This window comes from Manis javanica, chromosome 5 (genome assembly GCF_040802235.1).
Source record: "Manis javanica isolate MJ-LG chromosome 5, MJ_LKY, whole genome shotgun sequence".
Lineage (NCBI taxonomy): Eukaryota > Metazoa > Chordata > Mammalia > Pholidota > Manidae > Manis > Manis javanica.
The window spans coordinates 110,699,542-110,712,082 of record NC_133160.1 but is presented as its reverse complement, the minus strand read 5'-3'; the positions used below and the strand labels follow the sequence as shown (position 1 = coordinate 110,712,082).

The following is a 12,541-nucleotide window of genomic DNA, read 5'->3' as shown; positions in this document are numbered from 1 at the left end:
TCTTTAAAGGGACTGCTCTAGATGGAAGCACTCCTAAGGCTGAATAGATGTCACCAGAGAAAATAAAATCACACCAAAGAAAGTACACCAACCAAATACTAACTAAAGGCAAAGAATAAAGTCAACTATTCACAAAAGCAGTCAGAGGAAACACAAAAGAGTACAGAATAAAACACCTAACATACAAAGAATGGTGGAGGAGGAATAAGAAGAGAGAGAAATACAGAATCATCACACTGTGTTTATAAAAGCTTAATAAGAGAGTTAAGTTAGATGGTGAGATAGTAAAGTAGCTACCTTCGAACCTTTGGTAACCACTAATCCAAAGCCTCCAATGGCAACAAATACTTATCTTTTGATAAGCACCCTAAATGTAAATGAACTGAAAGCACCAATCAAAAGACACAGAGTAATAGAATGGATAAAAAAGCAAGATCCATCTATATGCTGCTTACAAGAGATTCACTGCAAACCCAAAGATATACAAAGACTAAAAGTGAAGGGATGGAAAAAGATATTTCATACAAACAATGGGGAGAAAAAAATCAGGTGTTGCAGTACTTATATCAGACAAAATAGACTTCAAAACAAAGAAAGTAAGAAGAGATAAAGAAGGACATTACATAATGATAAAGGGGGCAGTCCAACAAGAGAATATAACCATTATAAATATCTATGCACCCAACACAGGAGCACTGACATATGTGAAACAAATACTAACAGAATTAAAGGAGGAAATAGAATGCAATGCATTCATTTTGGGAGACTTCAACACACCACTCACTGCAAATGACCAATCAACCAGACAGGAAATAGGTAAGGACACAGAGGCACTGAAAAACACACTAGAACAGATGGACCTAACAGTCATCTACAAAACTCTACACCCAAAAGCAGCAGGATACACATTCTTCTCAAGTGCACATAGAACATTTTCCAGAATAGACCACATACTAGATCACAAAAAGAACCTCAGTATATTCAAGAAGATTGAAATTCTACCAACCAACTTCTCAGATCACAAAGGTATACAACTAGAAATAAATTGTACAAAGAAAACAAAAAGACTCATAAACACATGGAGGCTTAACAACATGCTCCTAAATAATCAATGGATCAATGACCAAATTAAAACAGAGATCAAGCAATATATGGAGACAAATGACAACAACAGCACAAAGCCGCAACTTCTGTGAGATGCAGCAAAGGCAGTTCTAAGAGGAAAGAATATAGCAATCCAGGCCTATTTAAAGAAGGAAGAACAATTCCAAATGAATACTCTAAAGTCACAATTATTGAATGGAAAAAGAAGAACAAATGAGGCCCAAAGTCAGCAGAAGGAGGGACATAATAAAGATCAGAGAAGATATAAATAAAATTGAGAAGAATAAAACAATAGAAAAAATCAACGAAACCAAGAGCTGGTTCTTTTAGAAAATAAACTATAGATAGATAAACCCCTAGCCAGACTTATTAAGAGAAAAAGAGAATCTACACACATAAACAGAATCAGAAATGAGAAAGGAAAAATCATGATGGACCCCACAGAAATACAAAGAATTATTAGAGAATGCTATGAAAATCTATATGCTAACAAGCTGGAAAACCTAGAAGAAATGGACAACTTGCTAGAAAAATACAACCTTCCAAGACTGACCAAGGAAAAAACAGAAAATCTAAACATACCAATTACCAGCAATGAAATTGAATTGGTAATCAAAAAACCAACCAAGAACAAAACCCCCGGGCCATATGGATTCAGCTCTGAATTTTACCAGACATATAGAGAAGACATAATACCCATTCTCCTTAAAGATTTCCAAAAAAATAGAAGAGGAGGGAATACTTCCAAACTCATTCTATGAAGCCAGCATCACTCTAATACCAAAACCAGGCAAAGACCCCCACCAAAAAAGAAAATTACAGACCAATATCCCTGATGAAAATAGATGCAAATATACTCCACAGAATACTAGCAAACAGAATTCAAAAATAAGTCAAGAGGATCATACACCGTGATCAAGTGGAATTCATCTCAGGGATGCAAGGATGGTACAACATTTGAAAATCCATCAACATCATCCACCATATCAACAACAAGGACAAAAACCACATGATCATCTCTATAGATGCTGAAAAAGCATTTGACAAAATTCAACATCCATTCATGATAAAAACTCTCAACAAAATGGGTATAGAGGGCAAGTGCCTCAACATAATAAAGGCTGTATATGACAGACCCACAGACAACATCATATTAACAGTGAGAAGCTGAAAGCTTTTCACCTAAGATTGGGAAGAAGACAGGGATGCCCAATGTCCCCACTGTTATTCAACATAGTACTAGGGGTCCTAGCCACGGCAATCAGACAAAACAAAAAAATACAAGGAATCCAGATTGGTAAAGAAGAAGTTAAATTGTCACTATTTGCAGATAACATGATATTGTACATAAAAAATCCTAAAGACTCCACTCCAAAACTACTAGAACTAATATCAGGATTCAGCAAAGTTGCAGGATACAAAATTAATACACAGAAATCTGTTGCTTTCCTATATACTGACAATGAACTAACAGAAAGAGAAATCAGGAAAACAATTCCATTTACAATTGTATCAAAAAGAATAAAATACCTAGGAATAAACCTAGCCAAGGAAGTGAAAGACCTATACCCTGAAAACTGCAAGGCGCTCCTAAGAGAAATTAAAGAGGACACTAACAGATGGAAACTTATCCCATGCTCTTGGCTAGGAAGAATTAATATTGTCAAAAGGGACATCCTGCCTAAAGCAATCTATAGATTCGATGCAATCCCTATCAAAATACCAACAGCATTCTTCAACAAACTGGAACAAATAGTTCAAAAATTCATATGGAACCAAAAAAGACCCCAAATAGGCGAAGCAATCCTGAGAAGGAAGAATAAAGCAGGGGGGATCTTGCTTCCCAACTTCAAGCTCTACTACAAAGCCACAGTAATCAAGGCAATTTTGTACTGGCACAAGAAAAGACCCACAAACCAGTGGAATAGAATAGAGAGTCCAGATATTAACCCAAACATATATGGTTAATTAATACATGATAAAGGAGCCATGGATATACAATGGGGAAATGACAGCCTCTTCAACAACTGGTGTTGGCATAATTGGACAGCTACATGTAAGAGAATGAAACTGGATCACTGTCTAACCCCATACACAAAGTAAATTCTAAATGGATCAAAGACCTGAATGTAAGTCATGAAACTATAAAACTATTAGTAAAAAACATAGGCAAAAATCTCTTGGACATAAATATGAGCAACTTCTTCATGAACATATCCCCCCGGGCAAGGGAAACAAAAGCAAAGATGAACAAATGGGACTATATCAGGCTGAAAAGCTTCTGTACAGCAAAGGACATCATCAATAGAACAAAAAGACATCCTACAGGTATGGGAAAATATATTCATAAATGATATATCCGATAAAGGATTGACATCCAAAATATATGAAGAGCTCATGCACCTCAACAAACTAAAAGCAAATAATCCCATTAAAAAATGGGCAGAGGATCTAAACAGACACTTCTCCAAAGAAGAAATTCAGATGGCCAACAGACACATGAGAAGATGCTCCACATCACTAATCATCAGGGAAATGCAAATTAAACCACAATAAGATATCACCTCACACCAGTAAGAATGGCCACCATCCAAAAGACAAACAACAACAAATGTTGGCTAGGATATAGAGAAAGGGGAACCCTCCTACACTGCTGGTGGGAATGTAAATTAGTTCAACCATTGTGGAAAGCAGTATAGAGGTTCCTCAAAAAACTCAAAATAGAAATACCACTTGACCCAGGAATTCCAGTCCTAGGAATTTACCCTAAGAATGCAGGATCCCAGTTTGAAAAAGACATATGCACCCCTATGTTCATCACAGTACTATTTACAATAGCCAAGACATGTAAGCAACCTAAGTGTCCATCAGTAGATGAAGGGATAAAGAAGATGTGGTACATATACACATGGAATATTATTCAGCCATAAGAAGAAAACAAATCCTACCATTTGCAACAACATGGATGGAGCTAGAAGGTATTATGCTCAGTGAAATAAGCCAGGCGGAAAAAGACAAGTATCAAATGATTTCACTCATCTGTGGATTATAAGAACAAAGCAAAACTGAAGGAACAAAACAGCACACTCACAGAATCCAAGAAGGGACTAGCAGTTACCAAAGGGAAAAGGACTGGGGAGGATGGGTGGGAAGGGACGGACAAGGGGGGAAAAGGGGCATTACGATTAGGAGACATAATGTTGAGGGTTGGGGGCACAGGGAGAGCTGTATAACAGAGAAGAGAAGTAATGATTCTACAGCATCTTACTACGCTGATGGATGTGACTATAATGGGGTATGTTGTGGGGGGACGTGGTGATGGGGGGATTCTAGTGGCCATAATGTTGCTCATGTAATTGTAGATAAATGATATCAAAAAAAAAAAGAGTAAGGTACCGAATGGGGTCATTTCCTGTCTTTAACGACTCAGAAATTGTGCATTATATTTCAGATACATCCCATTGATCAGAATTTAGTTATAAGGATAAACCTAGCTCTAAGGGAAGCTGAGAAATACGTATTTATTTGATTGCTATGCACTAAGTTAAAAATTGGCATTTCTATCACTAAGCAAGGAAGATAAAAGAGATACTGGATCCACTCAATTTTGCTATGAACTTAAAACTGCTCTAAGAAATAGTCTCTTAAAAAATAACAAAATAAATAATTTTAAAAGGTGAGCTAATGGGGGCAACCAGGAATCTCTGCTACAGAGGGAAAGAATTCAGCCTCTGTTCATATGCTGCATTGACCTTACTTGACCAAGTCCTGGTATAAATGGCCTCTAGGAATGTGTGATTTAGTAATCTGTATATGCCAAGGCTCAGAGGTATAGTCCCCAAATCAGCTGGGCCCATGACATGCACTCCTGAGACTTTAAAAAATCTTCCTGCATAAAGCAGATAATACATGCTCCCCAGCCCTTGCATTGGTGCAAGGACGAATTCATTCAAGTGTTGCAGAGCCCTTTCTAAATATAATAGTGTGTTTGAATGCTCACCTCTGATTTTGAATAATGTAGTCTTTTCCCTTGATGCTCTTCATTCCTAAAATAATTCAATTGATTTTTACACTAGAGTAGGACATTTTCTTGAGAACTTTGATGTCAGTTAACTCCAGATGATTCATGTTAATACCAAAATATATGGAAAATTAGAGAACTACTTTAGAGCAGTATAGGACCTACATTGATTTACTCAAAGCTGTTCTTTTTATCATCTGTATAAAATAAGATATGAAGGCTGAAATGCATGAAATTAAGTTTTTCAGTGTTCTAATAATAGATTCCCTTTTCCTTTTTAGGGTGCTGGGACAAATGAAGCTGCATTGATTGAAATCTTAACCACCAGGACAAGCAGGCAATTGAAGGAGATCTCTCAAGCCTACTACACAGGTAATCTTATTTTCTGCATGCCTTTACCATATGTGATCCAATGTTTCTTTCCCCAGAAACCTCCCAAACTCTTCTTCACAAGGCATTTTGAGAAGGCAAGACATTAAAGGGAGGATACATTCTAAAGCAGCCTAAGGTCTGTGGATTTTCAGAGAAAATTTGAGTATGGTTTGAGCTAGATGATGCTACGTAACAATTGTATTAAAGCTTTGCACTTGTGACATGACAGCTGTAATGTATTGACTGACAACAATTACTGCTTAACTGACTCAACAATTTCCCTCAATGTAAGTGACTCAAATCATTGTCTATTAATATTATATGTTTAAAACCCTGTGATATTTGGTGTGGGAAATTAGTGAATCATTTAGAGAATGTTGAGCATAGAGATTCAGTATAAAGTCCTAGTAGTCTGTTAGCTGTATAAAAATTAGAAAGCCCCTGCAGTGCAATTCTGACACCACCTGCCCAGGGTTAACATGGCTTCACAAGGTAACACACAGTCCCCACAGGAGTCCCCTCACATCAGACACCAGCCACAAGCACAGGTGTTCCCAGGCCACATGCATGTCTGACCAAATGGCTACCACTTCAGAGTTCTCACTACTCCTGCAGGTTCAATAGCTCACAGAATGACTCATAGAACTCAAGAGCACTGTACTTACAGTCATAGTTTTACAATTCAGGACCAGTCAGATGAAGAGCTACAGAGTGAAAAGTCTAGGAGGGTCCTGAGAGCAAAGCTTCCATGTCCCCAAGATGCATCATCCTCCTGGCACACTGATGGGTATTTACCAACCAGGGGAGCACACTTGATCTTTGGCATCTAGAGTTTTTATTTGTGTTTCCTTACACAGGATGAGTGATTGAATCACTGGCCACATGACTGAACTCCATCTTCTATCCCCCTCCTCTCCCTGGAGGTCAGGCTGATGTCAGGTGGCTTAAAGCCCCAGCTCTCTAATCACATGGTTGCTCTTCCTGGTGTCACCAGCACCTGTCTTCAGTCACCTTCTTAGTGTAAGCCCAGGTGTGGTTCTTGGGACCTGCTATGAATAACAAAGATATTCCTATTATTTGGGAAATTCCATGGATTTAGAGGTTACCTCCCAGGAATCAGGGACAAAGACCAGCTCATCCTATATTACACAGCAACCGCATTTGACCCAATCCAAGCACCTCAAGGGGGCCATGCTTTCTGTCTGTGTGTGTGTGTCAGGGAGGGTCTGCAGTGGGAGAGGCCCAAAGAAGGGATATACTGGTCCCCAGTGGATATTAGAGAGGGTATTTTTTTTTTGAGAGGGCATCTCTCATATTTATTGATCAAATGGTTGTTAACAACAATAAAATTCTGTATAGTGGGGTCAATGCTCAATGCACAATCATTAATCCATCTCAAGCCTAGTTCTTGTCAGTCTCCAATCTTCTGAAGCATAACGAACAAGTTCTTACATGGTGAACGAATTCTTACATAGTGAATAAGTTCTTACATGGTGAACAGTACAGAAACTTTTGGTTCTGATCACGCATTATGAACTATAAACAATCAGGTCAGATATGAATATTCATTTGATTTTTATACTTGATTTATATGTGGATCCCACATTTCTCCCTGTATTATTATTATTATTTTTATTTTTAATAAAATGCTGAAGTGGTAGGTAGATGCAAGATAAAGGTAGAAAACATAGTTTAGTGTTGTAAGAGAGCAATTGTAGATGATCAGGTGTGTGCCTGTAGACTATGTGCTAATCCGAGCTAGACAAGGGCAATAAAACATCCATGGATGCAGAAGCTTTCTCTCAACACAGGGGATGGTGAGGTTCTAAGCTTCACCACTGTTGTTCCCCAATTTCTCACCTGATGGCCCCCCTGCGACTGTGCCTGTCTTAGGTTGTTCCTCCCTTGAGGAATCTTACACGTCTCTGGCTAACCAGTCATCTTCCGGGGCCATACAGAGAAATGTAAAGTTGGTAAGTGAGAGAGAAGCCATATTGTTTGAAAAGGTTAGCTTTTTACTTCTTTGCAGATTTATGCCCTGTGGCTTCTATGCCCAACACTTGTCTCGAGGTATCTTTACCACCTGGAGGAATTATGATACTCGGTAAATTCGATATGAGGCACGAATTCTATTTAAGGGTTGTAATTAGGAAGGAAGAAGAAAAGCTATAGAGGTAGTATATGGAAGAAAACATGGGAGGATTGATTATTTCTTTCACATATCTTCTTGTAGAGTACCTTAAGTATGTATAGGTTTTAAACTACTAACTTGTGCACACATATTAACATAACAGGAATACGGTGACATAAACAAAGCAAATCTATAATTACCAGTCATCTCCAGGGAAGCCAAGAAAACCATTTAGGCACCCTAGGCATTTGTGAAAATTAGTCTATGATATGATGGATATGGTCCAACTGTACTTGAACAGTCTGAGAGAAATCAGACAAATTAAAGCAACCCATTTCTGGGATCTGTTCACATCCCATATGTTCTTTTAACCGTAGGTAGTCTATAGTTGTAGGATTTTGGAGCGCTACAACTTGCACCGCTCCCAACTCCTGATTGAGTTCCAGCAGTACAGATCCACTCAAATTCGTTGTCTCACTGTATGCACATGCCAGCCTAGACATCTCCCTCCTCATTCTAATGGCAAGTCCAGGAAACGGTGGGGTGGACGCAGCCACAACCGCAGCATCGCCCGGATCCCTGTGGAGGCTTTTTGATGATCATCCCCTGGCACAAGTCCTCTAGAGACTGCTAATGCCGGAAGCTCCTCCTCATACCGTATCTTAGTTCATTTTCTGGGTAGCCAAGCTAGGCCTTGATCTTCTGCATAGAAACAAACAGACCCTTTGCCCACACTTTGACATGCCCTCTACACCACTGTGTAGAACTCATTGGAGGTCAGCACACAGGAACTGCTTTGTTTATTTTTTTTTATTTTTTTGTTTTTATTAAGAGAAAGGAATATTATCAGAAAAGAGTACCTCCATAGCTGATCATCTGACACCTTTTAAGTGATCAACATTAAGGATATTTAAAGCATGCGTTAATCTTTGATTTACCAATTGTTTTATCCTATCAAGCAGTAATCCCCCTTTTCTTTCTTTCTTTTTTTTTTAATCTTTAATCTACACTTACATGAAGAATACTATGTTTACTATGACCTCCCCTATATCAGGTCCCCCCTAAAAACCACCTTACGGTCACTGTCCATCAGCATAGCAAAATGTAGAATCACGACTTGTCCTCTCTGTGTTGTAGAGCCCTCCCTCCCCTTTCTCCCTTCCCCCCATGCATGCTAATCTTAATAGCCCCCTTCTTCTTCCCCCCCTCATCCCCCCCTGCCCACCCATCCTCCCCAGTTCCTTTCCCTTTGGTACCTGTTAGTCCATTTTTGGGTTCTGTAATTCTGCTGCTGTTTTGTTCCTTCAGTTTTTCCTTAGTTCTTATACTCCTCAGATGAGTGAAATCATTTGGTATTTCTCTTTCTCCACTTGGCTTATTTCACTGAGCATAATACTCTCCAGCTCCATCCATGTTGCTGCAAATGGTAGGATTTTTCCTCTTCTTATGGATGAGTAGTATTTCATTGTGTATATGTACCACATCTTCTTTATCCATTCATCTACCTATGGACATTTAGGTTGCTTCCAATTCTTGGCTATTGTAAATAGTGCTGCGATAAACATAGGGGTGCATCTGTCTTTCTCAAACTTGATTGCTGCGTTCTTAGGGTAAATTCCTAGGAGTGGAATTCCTGGGTCAAATGGTAAGTCTGTTTTGAGCATTTTGATGAACCTCCATACTGCTTTCCAGAGTGGTTGAACTAATTTACATTCCCACCAGCAGTGTAGGAGGGTTCCCCTTTCTCCACAGCCTTGCCAACATTTTTTGTTGTTTGTCTTTTGGATGGCAGCTATCCTTACTGGTGTGAGGTGATACCTCATTGTAGTTTTAATTTGCATTTCTCTGATAATTAGCGATGTGGAGCATCTTTTCATGTGTCTGTTGGCCATCTGTATTTTTTTTTTTAGAGAACTGTCTGTTCAGTTCCTCTGCCCATTTTTTAATTGGGTTATTTGTTTTTTGTTTGTCACGGCGTGTGAGCTCTTTATATATTCTGGAGCTCTATATATATTCAAGCCTTTATCGGATCTGTCATTTTCAAATATATTCTCCCATACTGTAGGGTTCCTTTTTGTTCTATTGATGGTGTCTTTCGCTGTACAGAAGCTTTTCAGCTTAATGTAGTCCCACTTGCTCATTGTTGCTGTTGTTTTCCTTGCCCAGGGAGAGATATGTTCAAGAAGAGGTCACTCATGTTTATGTCTAAGAGGATTTTGCCTATGTTTTTTTCCAAGAGTTTAATGGTTTCATGAGTACATTCAGGTCTTTGATCCATTTTGAGTTTACCTTTCTATATGGGGTTAGACAATGGTCCAGTTTCATTCTTCTACATGTAGCTGTCCAGTTTTGCCAGCACCATCTGTTGAAGAGACTGTCATTTTGCCATTGTATGTCCATGGCTCCTTTATCAAATATTAATTGACCATGTATGTTTGGTTTAATTTCTGGAGTCTCTAATCTGTTCCACTGGTCTGTGGCTCTGTTCTTGTGCCAGTACCAAATTGTCTTGATTACTATGGCTTTGTAGTAGAGCTTGAAGTTGGGGAGTGAGATCCCCCCTACTTTATTCTTCTTTCTCATTTTGGCTTTGGCTATTTGGGGTCTTTGGTGTTTCCATATGAATTTTTGAATTATTCGTTCCAATTCATTGAAGAATGTTGCTGGTAATTTCATAGAGATTGCATCAAATCTGTATATTGCTTTAGGCAGGATGGCCATTTTGACAATATTAATTCTTCCTAGCCATGAGCAGGGGATGAGTTTCCATTTGTTAGTGTCCCCTTTAATTTCTCTTAAGAGTGAATTGTAGTTTTCAGAGTATAAGTCTTTCACTTCTTTGGTTAGGTTTATTCCTAGGTATTTTATTCTTTTTGATGCAATTGTGAATGGAATTGCTTTCCTGATTTCTCTTTCTATTGGTTCATTGTTAGTGTATAGGAAAGCTACAGATTTCTGTGTGTTAATTTTGTATCCTGCAACTTTGCTATATTCCAGTATCAGTTCTAGTAGTTTTGGAGTGGAGTCTTTAGGGTTTTTTATCAAATCATCTGCAAATAGTGACAGTTTAACTTCTTCTTTACCAATCTGGATTCCTTGTATTTCTTTGTTTTGTCTGATTGCCGTGGCTAGGACCTCCAGTACTATGTTAAATAACAGTGGGGAGAGTGGGCATCCCTGTCTGGTTCCTGATCTCAGAGGAAATGCTTTCAGCCTTTCGCTGTTCAGTATAATGCTGGCTGTGGGTTTATCATATATGGCCTTTATTATGTTGAGGTACTTGCCCTCTATTCCCATTTTTCTGAGAGTTTTTATCATGAATGGATGTTGAATTTTGTCAAATGCTTTTTCAGCATCTATGGAGATGATCATGTGGTTTTTGTCTTTCTTTTTGTTGATGTGGTGGATGATGTTGACGGATTTTCGAATGTTGTACCATCCTTGCATCCCTGGGATGAATCCCACTTGGTCATAGTATATGATCTTTTGATATACTGTTGAATTCTGTTTGCTAATATTTTATTGAGTATTTTTGCATCTACATTCATCAGGGATATTGGCCTGTAATTTTCTTTTTTGGTGGAGTCTTTGCCTGGTTTTGGTATTAGGGTGATGTTGGTTTCATCGAGTGAGATTGGGAGTATTCCCTCCTCTTCTATATTTTGGAACACTTTAAGGAGAATGGGTATTATGTCTTCTCTGTGTGTCTGATAAAATTCCGAGGTAAATCCGTCCGGCCCCGGGGTTTTGTTCTTGGGTAGTTTTTTGATTACCGTTTCAATTTCTTTGCTCATAATTGGTTTGTTTAACTTTTGTGTTTCTTCCTTGGTCAGTCTTGGGAGGTTGTATTTTTCTAGGAAGTTCTCCATTTCTTCTAGGTTTTCCAGCTTGTTGGCAGATAGGTTTTCATAGTAGTCTTTAATAATTCTTTGTATTTCTGTGGGGTCTGTTGTGATTTTTCCATTCTCATTTCTGATTATGTTGATTTGTGTTGATTCTCTTTTTCTCTTAATAAGTTTGGCTAGAGGCTTATCTATTTTGTTTATTTTCTCAAAGAACCAGTTCTTGGATTCATTGATTTTTGCTATTGTTTTATTCTTCTCAATTTTGTTTATTTCTTCTCTGATCTTTATTATGTCCCTCCTTCTGCTGACTTTAGGCCTCATTTGTTCTTCTTTTTCCAGTTTCGATAGTTGTGATGTTAGACTATTCATTTGGGATTGTTCTTCCTTCTTCAAGTGTGCCTGGATCGCTATATACTTTCCTCTTAAGACTGCTTTCACTGCATCCCACAGAAGTTGGGGCTTTGTGTTGTGTTGTTGTCATTTGTTACTATATATTCCTTGATCTCTATTTTGATTTGTTCACTGATCCATTGATTATTTAGAAGCATGTTGTTAAGCCTCCATGTGTTTGTGAGCCTTTTTGTTTTCTTTGTAGAATTTATTTCTAGTTTAATATGTTTGTGGTCTGAAAAATTGGTTGGTAGAATTTCAATATTTTGGAATTTACTGAGGCTCTTTTTGTGAGCTAGTATGTGATCTATTCTGGAGAATGTTCCAAGTGCACTTGAGAAGAATGTATATCCTGTTGCTTTTGGATGTAGAGTTCTATAGATGTCTGTTAGGTCCATCTGTTCTAGTGTGTTGTTCAATGCCTGTGTGTCCTTACTTATTTTCTGCCCGGTGGATCTATCCTTTGGGGTGAGTGGTGTGTTGAAGTCTCCTAAGATGAATGCATTGCAGTCTATTTCCCTCTTTAGTTCTGTTAGTATTTGTTTCACAAATGCTGGTGCTCCTATGTTGGGTGCATATATATATTTAGAATGGTTATATCCTCTTGTTGGACTGAGCCCTTTATCATTATGTAGTGTCCTTCTTTATCTCTTGTTACTTTCTTTGTTTTGAAGTCTA

At 38.3% G+C, this 12,541-nt stretch overlaps 1 protein-coding gene across 2 annotated transcripts in view; it reads left to right on the top strand.

Moving 5' to 3' along the window:
• ANXA3 (annexin A3) overlaps positions 1 to 12,541 on the top strand; it is a 60,954-nt gene that overhangs the window by 26,835 nt on the left and 21,578 nt on the right. For both annotated transcript variants that reach the window (XM_037014869.2, XM_037014870.2), the window contains exon 6: positions 5,407 to 5,497. In XM_037014869.2, the coding sequence (XP_036870764.2) occupies positions 5,407 to 5,497 (91 nt within the window). The remainder of the gene's footprint in view (positions 1 to 5,406; positions 5,498 to 12,541) is intronic.